The sequence below is a fragment of the Salvia splendens genome, chromosome 6 (genome assembly GCF_004379255.2).
Source record: "Salvia splendens isolate huo1 chromosome 6, SspV2, whole genome shotgun sequence".
In the NCBI taxonomy this organism is placed as follows: domain Eukaryota; kingdom Viridiplantae; phylum Streptophyta; class Magnoliopsida; order Lamiales; family Lamiaceae; genus Salvia; species Salvia splendens.
Window position 1 is genome coordinate 4,428,113 of NC_056037.1, and position 20,392 is coordinate 4,448,504.

Below are 20,392 nucleotides of genomic sequence, written 5' to 3' on the forward strand. Positions count from 1 at the left end.
ATAATTAACAAAAAAAACTACTGTCGTGCACTCCTCCGCGCCCATAACTCAAGGTTCGTATAGGCCTCTAGCGCTTCGTTCATTATACGCTCGTACTCCTCAGCATCCCCACCACTACCACCGGCGTTACTCATTTCTAGGTGTTGATCTTGTACAGAAATTAAGATAGAGAGAGTATTCGTTAATACAAGTGGTGCGAATGAAAATGACGGGCAAGTCGCGTATATATAGTGTTTCGAAAACAAAAAAAAAAATTAAAAATTCGCGCTAGGCGGTGCGCTAGGCGATCCGGACGCTGCAATAGCGCCTAGCGGATCGCCTAGCACACTGCCTAGCGCCACGAAACCGCCGAGCGCTAGGCGGTTTTTTTTCGCGAAAATCGCTGGGCGGCTGCAATAGACCGCCTAGTGCACGGCCTAGCGCCGGCGCTCGGCTAGGCGGTGCGCTAGGCGCTATTGTGGATGCTCTTAAACTAAAAGACGGTTTTACCTTTGTGTCTGTATCTGCTTGTTTGAATCTCTCTAGGTTTTTAGGTCCCGGAGGGGTACCAAAATAGGCGTTGTTGACAAATTCAGATTTCATGATCTGCAAAAAAAATGATAAACAAGTCGATATTGCAAAACCCTAGAATCAAACCAAACACGTAAAACTTCATATGCTAGCTACTATGCTAATTCTACTTCAGTTAATGAGAGACAATTACAACTCTAATTTCTAAAACCATAATTGTCCCATTTAAACATGCATCTCTACATCTAATCTAATTCGACTCGATGAAAATGAGATTCGTAAGCCTATTTCATTATTATATTCTTGATCGCATTTCGTAAATGATTACCACTACTAGTAGTATTTTTATTCTTGAATGACTTTTATTTGAAAATGAAAATATGTTTTAGAAGTATAAAAAAGCGATGAGCCATGAGTAAATCAGCAGCTGCCCGCCATAAACGGACCATCAAGAAAACAAAACATCAACCAAAACAAAAAAAAATAGTTAAACAGAAAAACAGAATTGAGCTCACGTTGGTTTGCTAAGGTGGTGGTGGTGCCCTTTCTTGCAGATCTTTCCGACCATAATTTTTGTAAGGATTTTAAATCACAATTGTTGAAGCTTTTTTTTTCTTTCTATAATGGCAGCCTTTCTATTTATGAAACGCATGTATGTATCATGATTTTGCAATTGTGTTTTGTTCTGTTCGATCTTCATTTTATTTGCCAATTTTTTTTTCTCCATCTATCTTTCTTCATGAATATATAAGTGAATTGTGAATGTATGTTTTTTGCTCTTGTGGATTTCACCTTTCTGCTGCATTTCTAGTTCATACTAAGCCCTAACAAAAAGACACTACTTTTCCTTTTTAAATATTCAAGATATTTATGGTTTATATATTGTGATTTATAGGTGCTTCATATTCCATGATTTGAAAAAAATGGTGTTTGAGCTTTGAATCACACCTAAAAGCTTGAAATTAAAGAAACTATGATAACTGGTTGTATACATTTGCTGTTTTTCTATGAAATGTAGGGCTTGTTTTGACACCCTCCCTAATTCAATTTAAGAATAATGAGTGACTTTTTTTCTGCTAATTGATTCTCAATCACACTAGTTTTATCATGTATGGACAAAACAAAATAGTGAATATTGAGAATGGCTATGTAGTGTGACTTGAGCTCTGTATTCATGGACGAATATGGGGAGGAACGTTGCAGGCGGCTTACAGCTTGAAACGAAACCCGGTGTTGAGTCTGATAAGCAAGGCATAAAGAGCAGCACCAATGAGGCAGGGGAGAAAACAGTAAGCACTGATCAAACTGATGCTCCGGGTGCTGATGATCAGCAACCGCCGGTTTGTTACTGCCCTTGTATGTTTGATTTCAGATTGAATGCCTGAATTGAGGAGACTAGAGTTATTCACAAGATTATTTATGTAGTCCATAAGTCTTAGAACTGAGCATTTCTGATTATCATTCTTGATGATTGCAGCCAAACACTTGTACAATGTCAGAGAAACCGCAGGATGAAGAAGTTACAGACGAAGAGGACGCTTGCTCAGCATCAGAGCAGGCTTATACGTTCCAACCCACAGTTCCCGTTGCTCCAAAATTCATCTGTGGAGAACGTTTAGAGAAATGCAAGGAGGTAGTTTTTTCTTCCTTATTCTTTCTAACTAATATCTTGTCATGTGTATGTTGTTAAATCTCCATTGCTTGCCATGTTTAGTACTACGCTAAGCTGGAGGAAAGACACAAGGCGTTGGAGAAAGAGAAACTCGAAGCCAAAGCTAGAAAAAAGGTGTAGTGTAGTATACATACTTTCAAATATGAAACACCACAAAAAAAAAAATCATAGCATCATTCATGTTTCTGTAGGAAGAAGAAGAAGCGGCTATAAAGGAGCTGAGGAAGACCATGATGTACAGAGCAAATCCAGTTCCTAGCTTCTATCGCGCAGGGCCTCCTCCGCCTAAGGTTGAGCTAAAAAAGGTTTCAAACAAACACTTTGGCAAATCTCGCAACTTCTTTATTCATTGTCTCTCTTTGGTGGTTGAAACTAGTGTTGCGCAGCTGCCACTGACACGGCCTAAATCACCCAAGCTGTCGAGGAGGAGCTGCGGTGATGCAGGGAAAGCTTGTTGTGGGGTAGTCAGAGCGAATGAGCACGCCAAAGGGAATGAGCACGTTGGTGGACGAAGATCAAGTGATAATAGCAGCGCTGTTAAGAGTGATACACAAGAGCAGGAAGATGAAGATCAACAAAACATATGATCATTTTTTGTCACTTTTCTTTCCTACTTTCATTCACACTTTTAGCATGGTTGATTGATCCATGTGGTTTGGCTAAATGGTCATACTGATAGTATATGTCTTAAGAGGTTTTGTACTGTCGATACAGACAGTGTATTTCAACATTCCAAAGATACATCACCGTAAATAAATGTCACAAATGTGTATATTTGAGAAGTTCTAAGAATTTATATTCAAACCTTAATTTGGCATATGGAATTATACTAAATCATAATCAATTCTATAGCATAATATTTTGACCGTCATTCAACAAGATTATTATACTTCTTGGGTGGCCCATAGTTAAGCAAATACTTCTTCCATCACTCCTGTTTTAATATTTTGGTCCATCTACCAACAAGAGTCTCAATTTATTTTTTATTATATTAAATAAATTACACATTTCACTAACTATTTTCACTCATATTTTATTATAAAACTATTTCAAAATGAGACTCAAACTATACTATCTTTTCCTACTTATTTTTTTTACAGTATATTTTATGAAATTTGCGCCAAACTCAAATTTGACTCATATTCAATGCGGAAAGAGTATAAATTGTATAAGTGTTAGTAGTAGTATTGATTAATGATTTAAAAACCTAACTTTTCATTCAAGTAGATATTATACTTCTTGGGGGACACGTTTACAAACAATAAATTTTAGTATACGTTGTGCAACGTTGCAACAAAATCAAAAGATGGTGTTAAATGAAAATTCAAAAAATCATACTAGTATCAAATATTTAATGTATAAAATAATTATATCAAATATACAATTCAGAAATATGTAGTGTCGTAATAAAATAATAACTACATCTATTTTAGTAGGAGTTTTATTATGTAAGTATATGTGCTAATTCAAAAATCGCATCGGTATGGACAAAAATTAACATAATTAATAACTAATTGTCATTTAATTTTTGAAAGATGATTTTGGTATGCAAAGGAAGATGGCGGTTAGAAAAGAAGGGTTGAGCGCAGAAACAGATGAAAGGCCTCCCCCTCTCATCTCCTCTCTTCAAACCTTCTTCTTCTGATCTCCATCCATCAAAATCGAAAATCACACCTTAACAAAGAAGAATCCTTCAATTCTTCTTCCCATTAATACAGAGCTAGAACCACCACCTCTACGGCGGCCCGAGGCGGTTCTTCACCCCCCTCCCGCCACGGTCGCCGCCACCACCACCACCACCACGCTACCCTAGCTGATCGATCGGTTTTGGTGTTTCCTTTCATATTCCCTAACTCTCATACCTACATTTGCGTTTTCGAATGGGAGATCCGCAAAATCCATACGATTGCTACGTAACAGCCGAACCACCTCTGTCGTCCGCGTCGTCGTCGTCTCCGTCGTACGTCTCCGAGGGCGAGGACGCGCCGCCGCTGTGGCGCACGCTGACGAAGCAGCTGTCGATGCGCGAGGCGCCGCGCAACATCGCGTGGGAGCGCCGCCGCCGGCAGGTCCAGCAGCAGGAGCGGTGGAGGAGCGAGGAGGATCTGACGGACGAGGATCTGAACGAGCTCAAGGGATGCATCGAGCTAGGGTTCGGATTCAATGCCGAGGAAGGGCAGCGGTTGTGCACCACCATCCCCGCGCTCGATCTCTACTTCGCCGTCAACCGCCAGTTCCTCACCAGCCCGCTGCCTAGCCCCGGCGCCGCACCGCCGGCGACATTGAGTCCTCGATCGTGCTCTCTCGAGAAGGATTCTGATTCATGGAAAATTTTGAACAAAGGTACGGCGTCGTTTCTAGGTTAATTTCATCATGAGATTTGAAAATGATCGGAACATGAAATTGATTGAGTGTTTAATTGTTATTATAATCAGGCGATGATCCTCAACAAGTGAAGACGAAGCTGCGGCATTGGGCGCAGGCGGTAGCATGTTCAGTGATGCAGTCCCCCATTAGAGGCTGTGGCATGGATTAGACTATCTAGTTAGAGACACAATCTGAATCTAGACAGAGAGAGAGAGCTCATTTAATTTTCAAACGTTGCACGATCACCTCTCAGGCTTAATCGGGTGCCGGTGGAGGTTCAGAATTTGAGCCTCACCGCCCGATCGCCTCTAATGGTAGAGATTCGAGATAGTAAGTCTAATCGCAAGCGTAGATGATTACAACACTGCATCAATCGTTCTCGGCAACGTGGAAGCACGCCGGGACGTACGCAAGGACGGAAAAGGGCAGCGTTGCTAATATTGTGATTTAGGAATTACGATAGCAATGTAGGCCTAATATAAGACTTATATGGTGCAAATAATCGTCCTATAATTATATGCTACTGTTTGTATTATCATGTTCGAGCTCACGTAACTGTGATAAAATTGTTCTAATTAGAAAACTTATTGTTAAGCCTTGAATATTTCAAGTTTGCCAAAGAAACGATTATTTTTTCGACCATAATTCTTGATTTTTCATTATATTCAGACCAATTGATCTTGGGTTACGTACTCATCGATAAAACTAAGGCATGTTTTCACATGTCCATGTCGCCAGCCACATGGACACTACAATGCTAGAAATTGAGCTATAGGATATTTTCGATACATTATTGATAGTATAGTACTAGTATGTAGATTTTTTTGCCACTAAAAATATTAAGTGGAATATTTAATGCACACCGTCGCGGATCTAGTTAAGAACAAGGGAGCACGAGTGTACCCAAAAACTGGGTGTAGCTTAGTGGTAATATGCTCTTCTATCTTGGCGTTGTTGCTTTTCTGCTTTAATTAATTGCACCTTATTCTATCTTGTTGTTGCTTTTCTGCTTTAATTAATTGCACCTTATTCTATCTTGATTAATCAATTAAATAATTGTTTATGCTTTATACATATGCATTAATATCGGAATGTATTTGTTTTCTGATTTATTTTATATACAATAAATAACGTTGCTTCTGTTTCTCTCTTCTATCGAGTCGGAATGTATTTGTTTTCTGATTTATTTTATATACAATAAATAACGTTGCTTCTGTTTCTCTCTTCTATCGAGTCCTGTCTGCGTAGTTTTTGCTTCTCTCTTCTATTCTGCATTGATTTGTTGTTTTTCTGCTTTAATTATTTGCACCTTATTCTATCTTGATTAATCAATTAAATAATTGTTTATAGTTTCTACCTGTGCATTAATATCGGAATGTATTTATTTTCTGATTTATTTTATACACAATAAATAACGTATTGTTGGATACAATATTGATCAATTGTTTATAGTTTCTATCTAATGTTTAATAAAATATAATAATTTATTAAATTTTCTCTCATTTATTTTATACACAATAAAGCATATATAATTGAAAATCTTTATTAATTGATGATTCTAATGCTCATATTTGGGATTCAATAAAAATATGATACGTTTTGTTTTAGTTTAAATATTAAAATATTTTTAGATCTAAAATAAATTTATTGTTATACAAACATCCAATATCTTTCATTTTTAATAGCTTTCAAGTAATAATATCAAAAAGCAGATAACCAAAAAAAAGATAAATTGAATTTTAAATCTCCAAGTCGATGTAATTATTTATCGCACCCACAATATGAAGTTTCTGGATGCACATAAGGTTCTTTAGCGATATATGTCGTGTTAAATTCCATATGCATGCAGTGTATTTTTCAGCTTGGATAATGGTAAGTCGTGTTCGTGTACAATGCAATATTGGAGACGTGCAACGAGGGAGGAAGTGTTCGTGGCTCGTAGGTGTCACGACCGCCCTTACTAAGGATAGTAAAGACGGGGAAATCGTGACTAGGGAAGGGACTAAGGAGCGGGGAAGAAGAAGGGGAAAACAATGAAAGACAACATCTTAAACAAAGCTTCAAAAGAAAAGTTTTAATCGATTAAACAATTAAGCAGCGGGTTAATATCTCAAGGTAATTAATGTCATAAAGTAGTGTAGAGCAAAACGAAAGACTTTATCAAGAACTATTCGAAACAAGGCAGCGGAATAAAGGTGTCTAGAGAGTCATAGGGAGACGCCTATGTATGAAGACACGATGCATCCTGAATTTCTTAAGGCTCGACTCAACATCCGCCGCAACATCACCGCTCAACCTGCACATAAAGAAAACATATGCAGGGCTGAGTACTTGACATACTCAGTGGACACACGCCAAAATATTTGATAAAAGTTATGTCATCCATGCCATAGTGAACTCGAGTTTAACATTTTAGAAAAGAATATCATCGAGTATCACAAAACATTTTCGTAGACTGGCCAGTCAAAACAATCTCCCCACTTTCTCCACAATCAATCAATCACATCCTCTTACCATAGTGCGACGAAAGTGTGGCCACACTATTCGCCTACGAGACCAGCCGACTAGCAAGGACGGCTCCCGATCCCACCTGTGTACACAGCCTGATAGGGTTTGCGGCCCTACTCAGACCTGAATTCGTTTCACACATAGCTCTATAGCCTAACGAAGCAAGCTCAAACGAACTAGGCATCAGGCAACAATCTCAACATCACACATAGCCCTATAGCCTAACGGAGCAAGCTCAAACGAACTAGGCATCAGACAACAATCTCAACATCGAAAACAATCATGGCATGACATAACACTTTAAACCACCCTTATATCTCCAATATCATAATTTTGAAACGTAAAAGAGTTTTAGTAAAGAAAGCCCACCTCGATTGCTTACAAACACGGTTCACAACTTTATTGAAATCCTTGCTCTTCGTACCCACGTACGCACAACAACCCTTATCAACATCATAACCACACAATACAACACAATCAGTTTTCTATCAACACATTACTCATGCATGCCCTATCGTTCCTTTCATCATTTTCTTATATTGCCCATCCCAACGTTCACCATCATAAACGAAACGAACCCTTTGGCATACATCAACGTGAAACACATAATAGGATAAGTTCTTACTCACACATGTATCATGTATTTCATTCAAAACTTGTCAACAAGACTATTTCAATCAAGACATGAATCTGGCAGAACAACGCAGTCGTTTTGTAAAAATCATTAAAAATCCATCCGATATCATTTGATGCTAAAATTTGGTCACCACACAGTAGAAACATCAAGGTTCATCCAGTTAAAAAATCCACACCAAAATCACATCTTTAGGTCGGTCAAAAACAAAAACGAAACTTACTGGACGAGAATATAAATTCTGACAGGACTGCGCAGTTCAATTGAAAAATTCGTTAAAAGTTCATCTTTCTTCAAAAGAGGTTGAAATTTTGACACAACACAGAAGACACTTAAAATTTCACTCAGTTAAAAATTCGTGCCAAAATAAGATCGTTTGTTCGGCCAAACACCACAGTTTTCATGCTAAACATTTACAAACTAGGGTTTGTCTATCATTCATCCACACATACATATTCATGCTTTCAACACATATTCCCTCTTCAAAAACGACATCACAATCATATTCTCCTATTTACACATAGCATTCACCAATGAATCATCCACAAACTCACACACACACACACACATACATACACGCACATACACATACTTTCTCATGCAAACATCCTTCCCAATCGATTAATTTTTAGATCTACGATTTCTACACTCACTATATGCATGAGGGGATCAAGAAACATGGATTCAATGGTAAGAAGGAGAAAGATGAATCAAAGTATACCACTCTCTTGAAAAACAATCGGTAGGAATGACGAATGATGCGATTCTTCGATGAATCTTGAATTTCCAACTCCACAATGATGCAAGAACAAGGAATTGGTGAAGGATTGGTGGAGAAGGAGAGGAAGAGAGAGACGTGTGGTATGGAGAGAAGATGGAGGCAAAAATATGAGGGCTATGGTTAGGGTTCTTTTAATTTATAGTCTAGGATAAATCCCACAATTATATAAAGCAATTAAAATTGTGGAAGAATAAAATAGAGGTCAATGAATAAATCCCACCATTAAAAGGAAAATAGGTGTGTAGTATGTGGGGGAGTAATTTTCAAAAATTGCTATTTAATTAGCATAGATATTTATTTGGTATTTACTTGGAGAGAAAGATACTCACAAAATAAGTAAAAAAATATTGAGTATCTCATAAATAAGGTAACAAAATAATTCAAGCATCTCCAAGTGGGGAAATAAAAAGGGGCGTGTATAATGGGAAAAATCAAGGAAAAATACTTAAATCCTCAAATCAAATAGGAATAGGATTTAAATTTGGTAATTTCTTGTAGGAAAAGACTCCCATAAAATAGGTAACAAATAAATTAATCGCACAAGTAATTGAAGGTCATATGAGCGAAAATTAGGAGGTTTCAAAAATCTCAAGAGATGGCCAAGGGGTCGAAAATCATGTAGAATAGCATATGGATAATTTGGTTTGGATTTAATTTGGATAAATATCCCAAAGCAATTAATTAAATCCAAGAAAGAAAGTATTAACTCCAATAAATAGGAGGGCCGAAAATTTCAAATAAAATGGCTAGAATGATTATGCATTATCCCATTTAATTTAATTCACACATTGGAAGCTTAATCACATTAACTCACATAACTCACAACAACTAATTTCACATAATTAACTCAAACACATATAGACTCAATTTCCACAAAAGAAATTCTCATTCAACATCCACATTATTTAAAATAAAATAAGTCATCAAATGAAAATAATAATAATAAAAACTCACAATTTTCCGGAGTGCTACAGTAGGGGTGTATAGAGGCAGGGCGACCACAGACGAGGCCGCATATTCGGTACAAAGAGGAGGTGGCCATGTCGCAAGAAGAGATGGGATAGCGAAAAAGTCTAATGGAGAGCGAATTTTGATAGTATAAATTAATTTTTAAAATTTATATTTGTATTTATTTTTTGTAAAAATCTAATGGGAGCGAATATATCAAAAGGGATATCAATTTAAATTATGTAATTTTTTATTTAATCAAATAAATTGTTGAGAATCTTGTGATCCAATTTTGTACTGTAGTACTATTAATTAGATATTGTGACTAAAATTTGATTTGAAGAAGTGGGATAAGCTAAAAAAGTCTCAAATTTGGCCTTGGCCGTAAAATAATAGGTTATGAAATTATTGGGTGACATTTGCCACTAATTATAAGGAAAGGGTTCAAATTTCAATTAGCGAGAATTTTCTGGAATCCAAAACCCTGCTGCAAAGCAAAGCCCCTTGCATTCGTTTCCTCCTCATTCAAACACTTATATTTGCTCATACTCTCAAATCTTCTTCATCTTTCTTCTCCAATTCTCTTTCCAAAACCAGAGATCAACTCATGGCGCCCGATGCTTCTCATGCTCTAGCAGGTTTTTTCCACAAGTTTCTCTTTTCTAACCAACCGAATTCTCAATCCTTGTTCCGAATCATTAAATTCATATGCTTTGATTGCAGTGAGGGAAAAAGTTCAACACTTCCTCAATGCCGCGCAGACTGGAAATTTAGCCCTCCTCAAAAGTAAGCAGCCTGCAGCCTCGTTTTCTTTTAATTGGACGCTGCAGCTATAGCTTAATTTTTTCTGTTGATAGAATTGGCGAAGCAGCTCGATGGTGGGAAGGGGCTAGCTCAAACGGTAGCAGATGTTAAGGATGCCAATCAGAGAGGGGCACTGCATTTTGCTGCAAGGGAAGGCCAGGCTGAGGTTTGCAAATATCTGCTGGAAGAGTTGAAGATGGATGTCAATACGCAGGATGAGGATGGTAAATTAGTGTTCATGTGTTATCAGTTGATTAATAATGTGAGGTTAGATAATTACATCTTCCTGCTTTGTTGTATTGGTATTCAGGTGATACTCCTCTAACGCATGCTGCGCGGCAAGGGCATACTGCCCTCGCCAAGTACCTCGTAGATCATGGTGCTGATCCTTCCATACCAAGTGCTTTAGGGACGACTGCTCTGCATCATTCTGCTGGAACAGGTATACTCTCGTCCATTTAGTAAGCGAAGCTGAATTCTGTTTACTCCTTTGCTGCCTTGGCATGGAAAAGAAAGAGTTGGACTTGATTTGTGTGACTTGAGGCCCGGCTATGGAGACCGCTGATCTCATAGAGTAGTACTTTGCAATATAGTTAATTCCTTCAACATAGCCAAGTAGCGGTTTTCAAGGTTTGGCTATATGTGATTATTTCATTTATTAGGGAATACTATTTGTGCTTAATCAAAGATCGACTTTTTATCTTTTAGCACCTGCCTTGTAACTAATTAATCCCCATTAGTGCAGTCTAATGATCTATTTCTGCTGCATTTAGTTGAGGACTGGAAAAATATAGTAAATATAGTATTGCTGTCATATTGACAATGTTGTAGCATAATCGGCCTATTTCGGCCTATTTCACTCTTATAATAAATTTTTTTTGGGACTTGTTATGTTCTCTATTATCTTTCAGTTGTTCTTGTTAAGAATCTCAACAGTTGGATTAATTTGAACTTTGCTTGCAGGAGATATTGAGCTTCTAAAGTTTTTACTCTCCAAGGATGTAAGTGTTGATTCTCAAAGTGATGCTGGTACTCCGCTAATATGGGCTGCCGGTCATGGCCAGCAAGACTCTGTCAAATTACTACTAGAACATAAGGCCAATGTAAGTTGATTGCTTTACTAAGTTGACAAGTTTAATTTAATTACCCATCTGTGAAATGTTTATGCACTTATGGCACACATTTTAAGATCATATGGACTTGCCGTTTTGTCATAAAATATCTACAAGGTCTACTGGCTGAGAGGCAGATAACTCGTGATATAACCAGATATGTTTGATAAAGATTAATTAAAGAATTTAATATACTTTGTATCATGTGCAGTAGAAAAGGTAAACACGAAGATATATTGTCTTCTTTTAAGGCCTACAGAAAGTGCACCGCCTCTGCATCATCTGAGATGTTTGTTGGAAGGTTTGGGCTGTTAGATTCTATTTGGATGTATCAGCTTATACAGTGTTAATTCCAACGCTTGTGAATAATATGGTTTAGCTTGGTTAATTACCATTAATAGAAACTATTGAGTTATAGTTATATTCTAAAATTTGAACAATAGAATTAGAACCAACGTTTGTTATTTCCCTGTGGTGCCGGTTGGGGTTTTGTGTGCGTATGCCCTTGTGTCATTTGAAGATAGGATTCCGTCTATCCAACACCTGATCATGTGACTACATAGGGTTTTGAAATCATCGACCTTGATTTAGCATACTGATGGATGCCTAAACTGCACTAGGAAGATGATGTAGAAATACTAGAATGTGGTTTAACTGCATTTTTAAATTGCAATTTCACTCAAATGCGCCCAAACAATCTTTAGGGGTGAGGGGGGATATGTACCCTAATATAAAGTTCTGGATTGTATTATGATTTGTACTAATCGTACCTTTTCCCAATTTCTTTCCCAATCTTAAACGGTTTTATCTGCTTTTGTTGCAGCCAGATGCTAAGACTGAAGATGATATTACTCCTTTATTATCAGCTGTTGCAGCTGGTTCGTTGGCATGTTTGGAGTTATTAATTAAGGTAAATAATTAACTGGTGTCTACTGTTAGGATACATACTGCTTTGCATGCTATCCTCTCTCTATTGCTATAGTTGTTAATGGGTGATGGCCCGATGGGCTAACTAACCAGAAAGTTATATGGTTAACCTTAATTTTGTTGTCCCCGTTGCATCTGAGCATTTTTTTGCCAGGGTTGTAAGGTGATAAAATTAGCTGGTGCTTTCTCTTGTATCTTGTTAGTACACTTCTTTGCATGCTATCTGCTCTATTACTATAGTTGTTAGATAGATGATGGGAGAGACTAACCTGAAATCACAGGGTTCTGCCTCAATTTTATTGGCATGTTTACTCTTGAGCTCTTTTTGGCCTGGTTGAATTGACGCTAACCCTAGCTTATTGAAGTCCATAAGTTTACAACCCCCCCCCCACCCACATCTTTTATATAGAAATATAGAATATAAAAAGAATAATATACAATTCTGTGCATTTTGAAGTCTAAAACTGAATTTTAGATTAAATGCTATAAAATTTTAAGTATAGTATTCAAATTTTGAACGAAATTCTACTAACTGTAGAACTTAAGTGCAACGGGGCCTAGAACTTGTTCTAAATGTAGTTCTTAAGTGCACTTTCAGAATTTGATAAGAGCTTGATTTCTTGTTTGCATGCTTTGGTCACATAAGAAACATTATTGCATCTTATTTTTCTACAGGGTCGTACATTTTCTATTTTCAAGGATGTTAGCATATCTAAAAATTCATACTTTGCTGTATCATACAGGCAGGTGCAACTGTGAACTTCACTGCAGGTGGTGCGACACCTTTGCACATTGCTGCTGATATTGGCAGCCCAGAGATCATAAACTGCTTATTACTAGCTGGAGCTGATCCTAATGCCATTGATGAGGTAAAGCCAGCAAATTTTACATGCCTCGGTTTTCTCATCAACTACAAAAAATAGTATCAGAAGAACTTATACTAACTAATTTCAGCCTAGATGAGTTCACATTTATGTAATATCTTAAAACATTTTGCTGAAATATGGCCAAGTTATGTTACTTTGTAACCAGGGGATTTTGGAGAAAATCAAGGAAAATCTGAGCAGTCATCTTTTCATTGAAATCTTTGGTCTTTAAGCTTCATCTTGCTGCAGGATGGTTTGAAACCAGTTCAGGTAGCAGCTTCAAGAGGAAATAAGGTAGCTGTTGAAATTCTTCTCCCAGTAACAGCCCCAATTGAATCAATTCCAGAATGGAGTATTGATGGAATTCTTAAACACATGCAACAAGAAACAGGGAAAGAGGAGGTACCCAGTCCATATGATTTACCTTTTCCACATTTAAAGATGTGATCATCCCTGTGCCTTTTATTGTCAAAGCCACATTGAAAACTTAACAATTGAGGTTATGTGTAATTATGTGCTAGTTATTCTTGAGAAATAAGCTTCTTTTATTCCTATGAAGGAGCATTTATGTACTTTTTTTTGTTTTGCCGTTGTGTGTTTGGCAAAAAGATTATCTACTTCAACCTATAACCTACCACATTGGGTGGTCTTGTCTTGTTTTACATGTCTTCTTCTTATTAGACTTTATGTGGTTTCTATTTAAACAAATGCAGGGTCAGAATAAAAAAGCTGCACGATCTAATGGACTTAAGGATACTGCAACTCCCAAGATAAGTTTGCCTGAGGTATTTCTTGATAACACTACATCTTTTTATGTGAGATTGTATTTCCTCTTGTTTTATTTGTGACTTAATTTTCTAAATTAGAATCCCTGTCACTGTATATTAGTTTGTTTGTTTTCTGGAATATCATTTGCCTCAAGCCTTGCATCTGTTAGTGCATATGGTTAGTTATTAACATGGTCTTGGACTGGGGTGGTTGTGAAATATTAATTTGTTGTCCCTTCAGCTTGGGTAGCAATGTGATTCAAGGATTTCATCTCACTAATAAAAATACGACAAGGGGAAAATCACTATCATACCAAGTAGAGGATAAGTTAACTGACAGATATCTATGTTGGACTCTCTTACTGAGAGAGAGTCGATGGCAGTGAAATAACACTTACTGGACATAGCTGTTGAGATCTGTTGTTGGATATGCCACTGGATACTTATTAAATGTAGCTGATATTCAAAGTCTGCTTTATTGACTTCATCAATGGTTCAAATCCTCAGGTGTCATCTGAAGCAAAGAAAAATGCTGCTGAAGCTAAGGCAAGGGCTGATGATGCTTTCAGGAGGAAAGATTATATGGAAGCAGTTGATGCTTACACACAGGTTTATTTTATTTTCTAATCTTAGCATATCATGTGGGTTTAGATCTGTAGCAGTGATCTTAAATCTTTCTTTGTGGCATTGCTTTCTAGTGAGTGTTCCATTCAACCTTGATGCTTATTTAAGTGAAAACTGCTTCCTGGTCCAAGCACCACATACAATTGGTTATGTAATGAATAATTCAGTGTTCAATTAAATAGGTTGTCTTGCTTGACAATAAAAAAATAGGATGAGGAACGTACAAGGTTATCTCTATTATTGTCCATCCATACCTATGTGACACGAGGGTGCTGCTCCAGTAAAACATACTACTACAGTTGATTCTACATATCTATTAGTCATAAATCACCATTTAAATATACGGCTAGTATTTAAATGACCAAAGTTGCTTTAACCGATCATCTTAACCTAGGTAGGGTGTATATTATTATACTGTATAAAACACTTGATCATTAATATCCTCCTCATGATCTAAATGTTTTATCAACATAATATGAAATACTGGTTTCACACCTAAATATAAAGTCTAGGCGTGCATGGATCATATGTTGGATTATCATAGATTTGCTCTTGGGTTGTAAATGTGTAAATTCTTCGTATAAGTATCTGACTGGCTTTTGCTCTTGATATGAATTTGCAGGCAATTGATTTCGAACCAACAGATGCTACTTTGCTTTCCAATAGAAGTCTCTGCTGGCTTCGTCTTGGACAAGCCGAGCATGCTTTGGCCGATGCAAGAGCATGTAAAGCTCTTAGGCCTGATTGGCCAAAGGCTTGCTACCGTGAGGGTGCCGCTCTTCGTCTACTGCAGGTGAGTTGTGGTACCTACGGTCAACACATTGATTGCAAATTTATGTTTTCTGTCTTCTGACATTTGTTATGCTTAATTTTGCAGAAATTTGAGGACGCAGCCAATGCTTTCTATGATGGTGTCACACTCAACCCTGAGAATATGGAGCTTGTAACTGCTTTCAGGTCTAATGGCATATCTCTTAACCTTTTTATGAACATTATGTTGCATTTTTTGGATCTAAGAGTAGATGACCTGGAAAATGGTTGGTTGACATTGTGTGTTATCGGGTTGCAGGGAAGCTGTGGATGCTGGAAGAAAATTTCATGCAACACAGCAGCAGCAGCAGCAAGAATCTTGATGAAGAATATTTATTGGTCTATTCTGTAACTACTACTTGTTAGCATTTTCACACTCAATTTTGTTCTTGTGGTGAATACTGGATTGATATTTTGTTCTTATCGAATTCTGATCCTGAATATTTATATGAAGTGCCATCCTTGATTCATTGTGTCAAAATCAAGAGAGTTGGTAGTTTGAGATTCGAGAAACACACAACTCTGTCGTGCTATCGGGTTATCCATTTGTCCCGTGACTATGGTGACTCAAACCCCCAACCAGTTAAGTTGGACTTCATTGTCAACCAATCGGTAGTTTGAGGTTTGAGAAAAACAAACTGTGTCTAGCCATTGGGTTATCCATTTGTCCCGTGACTATGGTGACTCAAACTCCCTACCAGTTAAGCTGGACTTCATTGTCAACCAATCGGTAGTTTGAGATTCGAGAAAAACAAACTGTGGCTTGCCATTGGGTTATCCATTTATCCCGCGACTGTGGTTACTCGAACCCCCAACCAATTAAGCCGGACTTCATAGTCAACCAATCAATTGCGTTGCTCAACACGTCTTAACATGGATATGGGTGTGCTAAAGTTTACACTCTTTGCCAAAGACAACAGCAAAGCATGAAATGAGCTTCAACTTTGAATACAATACTGAAAATCCAGCAAATTACTTGAAGAATGTTGACAAACTAGGGTAGAAATGTTTGGTAGCAAAGGCAAAAGAAGAAAGATATGAATATGAATTGGATAGAAGTAGAACAAGGTGAACAAACTACATATATCAATAAAATTGGCTTCTTCCCTCTCTCATCAAAATCTAGGGCTCAACGCACAACCGAGAGCAGGCCGCCCTCCGCGGCGTCGCTCTCATCCAAAAACAAATCCTCCGTGCCTCTTAAGGCGGCGTGGGCGGCGCACACTACCAGCGCCACAATCAGCGCGACGATCACATTGAATCCGACGTGAGTCAACGCCAGCGCCACCACAGTGACCACCGCCAGCGCCACCAAAACCACGCGATCATCCACAACTCTGCCTAGAGCGATCACCGGATCCTCGCGGCACAGGTAGAGCCACAGCCAGGCTAGGAACACCACGAGGAAGACGATCATGGAGAGCGGGTGGTAGACGAGGCCGCAGAAGAGGATGATTAGGGCGATTAGGGCGTAATTGACGCGGAAGTAGTTCAGATTGTGCCGGATTCGAGACGTGGCCTCGGCGTAGCTGTAGGGGAGGGAGAGGGAGGAGACGTCGAGGAGCAGGCGCCATGGCCGGCGGGCGGCGTAGAGGGATTGGGCGCGGGAGACTAGCTGCGGCTTTGCGGCGGAGGCGGAATTTGCGAGCATTGTTGTGGCTTGCAGCGGAAGGGCGAGATTAGATGAAACGAGAAGAGAGAGAAAGCACCGAGAGTTAATTGAGGCGGCGGAGGAGATGCGGCGGAGATTTTGGGAGTTGGGGCTGTTTCAGTGTGATGGAGAGAATCTCTTAAATCGAATGGCGAGTGGATTAATTTTAGTTAATCAATAATTTAATTTAGATTTTTCACTATAAACTCTAAATTTAGAATCTAAAACAAATTGATAAACAATAAATCTCACTCTACTTAAATGTATATAGATAAGTCGAATTGTTACATTTATTTATTAATTTAAGATGGGGAGTATTATTCTAAGTCAATGATGAAGTTGGTGTTGCCTTCTTTATTGCAGTTCAAGTAATTGAGTACCTGCATATTAATATAGATTGGAAATTTAATTTGATGATCTAAATGGTATTTTGTATGATGAAAGATTAGATGACACAAACCTGTTTCATAGTAAACCTTTGATGAGGATCTTGTTTGAGACAGCTGTCAGCAGCAAGCACCATCCAAAATAGCTGGTGAACATCATGGCACTCCAAAATCCTTGAATCTATGAGTTTTGGATAGTTTTTTGCTTCCAAAAGTGGCTTTGCCTGTCATCTTACAATAAATTAATTCAATAAAATTGAATCTTATGATTTAATGATTCAGTCCATAAAAGAAACGTGACAAGAGTACATGTTACAACACTATTCAAATCAAAAGAGATATTTCAAGAAATAGTTGATCATAAGTGATTTTTGCCTTTTTGCCTTGGGATGGATCGAAAAAGAAATTTTATAAAGAGGATGAATCTTTTAATTGAATGATCATAAAAAAGTCTGGACCTACTCTCTAGAAATTATTTGAAATGAATCCAAAATAAAAAAAATATAGTGTTACATGAGCACTATAAATCACTTCACGAGCACTATTCATGGATCTCACATCGACTTTTACACTATGTACTCACACATCCACTACTAAGGAGCACTAAAGAGCATTTCATAGACTATTATTTTTTCCCATTTCATGTAGAAAAAAAAAATAAGAAAATGTTAAAATCGAAACTGCACGGCACGTTGTGTTACACATTGTGCGCCATGTTTACGCAACGTTGTGCATGGTGTAATGGGGGCCGTCAATCAATATAGTAAAAGAGAGACCAAGTTGAAGTTATTACTCACCCATCCCACTAGACTCTTCCCACCAGGAATCTCATCAGTAGTTCTGAGGCCAGTGATAAGCTGCAACAGCACCACCCCAAATGAGTACACATCTGTTTTGTCTGACATCTTGCCGGATTCCGCATATTCCGGCGCCACATATCCAAGCGTCCCCACTACCCCACCCGAGTTAGCCCCGGTCCCATCATCCTCCTTTGCCAGCCCGAAATCCCCCAACTGCACACACCATACAACTACTTAGTTAGTTTGTTTGTTTGTTTGTTAGTTGGTTAGAGTGAGTTAGTTAGTTCTGACCAGTGCTTCATAGTCATGAGTGATGAGTATGTTCCCCGGCCTCATGTCCCGGTGCACAATGCAGCGTTCGTGCAGATAGGCCAGCCCCCTGGCTGCCCCCCTTGCGATCTTCATCCTCTGCTCCCAGTTGAGAGGCTTGCATTCGCCCGACAAGTTGTCCTCCAAGGAGCCATTGCAGATGAACTCATAGACGAGGAGTCTGTGAATTCCCTGCGTGCAAGATCCCAACAGCATCACCACATTGTGGTGCCTTGCTTGGCTCAATAAGTGCACTTCACTCTTGAACTCTTTCTCCCCTTGAAGGCTTGTGGCCTTGAGTTTCTTCACGGCCACCTTCCGCCCGTCCTTGAGCCTCCCTTTGAAAACCAGCCCGAATCCGCCTTCTGATATGAAGTTGTCCTCTGAGAAGCCGCCTGTTGCCTCATCAAGCTCTTCGTAGCTGAACTCAATGTGGCTCCCGGTTCTAGGTCGTTGGTTGTTGCAATGGGAGCAGATTGGATCAGCTACAAAGTTGTGTTGGTTGTATATTAATCCATTTGCTTCATTCTTGGGAGTTCTATTTTCCTTTGATGTGGAACAAGAAGTTGAACTAGTACTAATACTATATATGGATGAAGTGTGAAGGGTTTGATCACTTGTGGGAGAGATGTGTTCCCACGAGTAAGAAGGTATCATCTCGTCATATGAGACATGTCGAATGATGGGACCTCGGAGTTGAACAATGGTGTTGTTGCTCTTCATAGTTGAGATCCCACATGACACTCTATCCATGAAGTATTGCTTCTCTTTCTTCATCTCCCTACAAAGGCAACACCAATTCTCTTACATCCAACATTGTCAATGCCATTGTATGAGCTTAATCAGGCAATGTAAATACCTGTCCAGTATCATACATGTGGCTCCCAACCTTTTCACAGCTCTAACTGCACCAACCCTACGAGACGTACAAACGGCTACCTCCACCTTCACTTTCACCTAGTAAAACAATGTACACAGCTTGTCCTTTTACAATATCATTCATATAAAGTTTGGATGGAGTAAAGGCCTAAGTGAAGTGATGTATAGTCAATTAACCACAAAAGGTGTCATCAAGATTTGTATATTTGGTAAATGTATTACAAACCTTTTTCTCTGATTGAAGCTTCTCTTGCAACTTGATGATCCCACTGTTTTGACTGTACTCTTCCTTCTTCTTTCGTCTTTCGTCCTCCATAAATTTTCTCATCGAACCATTTACATGTGGATACTCTTTGCCCTTGTATCCCACTGAAATATCACACACATTGTATACCATCATTCTAGATTATATAATGATATTTTTCATCTAAATCATGATGATATATGTTCTTTTTGATGTTGTAACCATTATTTCAAATTCAAACAGACACACACACATATGCATAGAGATAGAGAGAGGCTCACAAAGTTTAGCAGCAGAAAGGAAAGAGGAAGTAGAAGAATTAGTGAGTTGGAGTACTCCAAGAAATATGATCTCATCTCCAGGATTTATAGGCAAAGCATTGAGCATCCATTTCATCTCACTCCAACTCAAATCTATACATGTTTGGATCACCACCACCTTCTCAATCTCACCTCCCTTTGACATTTTATAAAAGATTAATATTCAATGTTCTTTCCATGATCATATTCATCATAAAGAAATCTCATGCCAAATTAATGGAACAGGAAAAAAAAAAGGATTTGCTTACCATTCTTGAAAATGGTATATTCAATGTTCAGCAGAGGGATTTTTTTTTGCTTAGATACTGCTGTGTCTGTGTTTTGGTTCACAAGCTGTAGTTAAATGCTAGGCAGATTGCAAATTGCTATATACATACATAAAAGTGACATTCATTGAAATATTTGAATTTTTAATTGCTGTTTCGAAAAAAACTAAGCACATTCTTCGGTTGTACATGCTCATTTTCTTTTAA

General features: G+C 38.2%; 4 protein-coding genes across 6 annotated transcripts; 2 read left to right on the forward strand and 2 right to left on the reverse strand.

Annotated features, from left to right (window-relative positions):
- The first annotated feature begins 1,024 nt into the window (after positions 1–1,024).
- LOC121807568 (protein WVD2-like 2) lies at positions 1,025–2,905 on the forward strand. Of its 3 annotated transcripts, none has more exons than XM_042207833.1 (6): positions 1,025–1,085; positions 1,664–1,850; positions 1,988–2,143; positions 2,225–2,296; positions 2,374–2,487; positions 2,569–2,905. In XM_042207833.1, exons 2-6 carry the CDS (start codon positions 1,695–1,697, stop codon positions 2,767–2,769), a joined length of 699 nt encoding a protein of 232 aa, XP_042063767.1. In that variant the 5' UTR covers positions 1,025–1,085; positions 1,664–1,694; the 3' UTR covers positions 2,770–2,905. The 3 variants fall into 3 exon arrangements, with proteins under 3 accessions (XP_042063767.1, XP_042063768.1, XP_042063769.1); XM_042207834.1 differs by having other exon boundaries at positions 2,374–2,472; XM_042207835.1 differs by lacking the exon at positions 1,025–1,085 and having other exon boundaries at positions 1,713–1,866.
- Positions 2,906–3,861: 956 nt separating this feature from the next.
- On the forward strand, positions 3,862–15,811 carry LOC121807979 (ankyrin-1-like). The gene is made up of 15 exons (XM_042208316.1): positions 3,862–4,525; positions 4,618–4,707; positions 9,828–10,058; positions 10,144–10,206; positions 10,278–10,448; positions 10,535–10,666; positions 11,188–11,327; positions 12,160–12,246; positions 13,007–13,132; positions 13,379–13,531; positions 13,843–13,914; positions 14,404–14,505; positions 15,143–15,313; positions 15,398–15,477; positions 15,590–15,811. The coding sequence occupies exons 1-15, from the start codon at positions 4,063–4,065 to the stop codon at positions 15,651–15,653; spliced, it is 2,145 nt and encodes a 714-aa protein (XP_042064250.1). The 5' UTR covers positions 3,862–4,062; the 3' UTR covers positions 15,654–15,811.
- Positions 15,812–16,338: 527 nt separating this feature from the next.
- LOC121806775 (PRA1 family protein E-like) lies at positions 16,339–17,131 on the reverse strand. The gene has a single exon (XM_042206920.1). It carries the CDS (start codon positions 16,979–16,981, stop codon positions 16,460–16,462), a length of 522 nt encoding a protein of 173 aa, XP_042062854.1. The 5' UTR covers positions 16,982–17,131; the 3' UTR covers positions 16,339–16,459.
- A 106-nt stretch (positions 17,132–17,237) lies between these two features.
- Positions 17,238–20,064, reverse strand: LOC121807980 (proline-rich receptor-like protein kinase PERK3). Its single transcript, XM_042208317.1, has 7 exons — positions 19,881–20,064; positions 19,582–19,724; positions 19,336–19,433; positions 18,465–19,257; positions 18,165–18,380; positions 17,442–17,591; positions 17,238–17,361 (listed from the first exon to the last, which is right to left on the reverse strand). The coding sequence occupies exons 1-7, from the start codon at positions 20,062–20,064 to the stop codon at positions 17,299–17,301; spliced, it is 1,647 nt and encodes a 548-aa protein (XP_042064251.1). The 3' UTR covers positions 17,238–17,298.
- Positions 20,065–20,392: the final 328 nt, after the last annotated feature.

Bases quoted from the DNA above. Each gene is read 5' to 3' on its own strand.
- LOC121807568 (XM_042207833.1), top strand. From the start codon at position 1,695: ATGGGGAGGAACGTTGCAGGCGGCTTACAGCTTGAAACGAAACCCGGT. The intron at 1,851-1,987 runs GTTTGTTACTGC...TGATGATTGCAG, and splicing joins CTGATGATCAGCAACCGCCG to CCAAACACTTGTACAATGTC. The intron at 2,297-2,373 runs GTGTAGTGTAGT...ATGTTTCTGTAG, and splicing joins AAGCCAAAGCTAGAAAAAAG to GAAGAAGAAGAAGCGGCTAT.
- LOC121807979 (XM_042208316.1), top strand. From the start codon at position 4,063: ATGGGAGATCCGCAAAATCCATACGATTGCTACGTAACAGCCGAACCA. The intron at 10,207-10,277 runs GTAAGCAGCCTG...TTCTGTTGATAG, and splicing joins AAATTTAGCCCTCCTCAAAA to AATTGGCGAAGCAGCTCGAT. The intron at 14,506-15,142 runs GTTTATTTTATT...ATGAATTTGCAG, and splicing joins CAGTTGATGCTTACACACAG to GCAATTGATTTCGAACCAAC.
- LOC121806775 (XM_042206920.1), bottom strand. From the start codon at position 16,981: ATGCTCGCAAATTCCGCCTCCGCCGCAAAGCCGCAGCTAGTCTCCCGC.
- LOC121807980 (XM_042208317.1), bottom strand. From the start codon at position 20,064: ATGTCAAAGGGAGGTGAGATTGAGAAGGTGGTGGTGATCCAAACATGT. The intron at 19,434-19,581 runs GTTTGTAATACA...TTGTTTTACTAG, and splicing joins AGCTTCAATCAGAGAAAAAG to GTGAAAGTGAAGGTGGAGGT. The intron at 17,592-18,164 runs GTGAGTAATAAC...GTAAGATGACAG, and splicing joins GGAAGAGTCTAGTGGGATGG to GCAAAGCCACTTTTGGAAGC.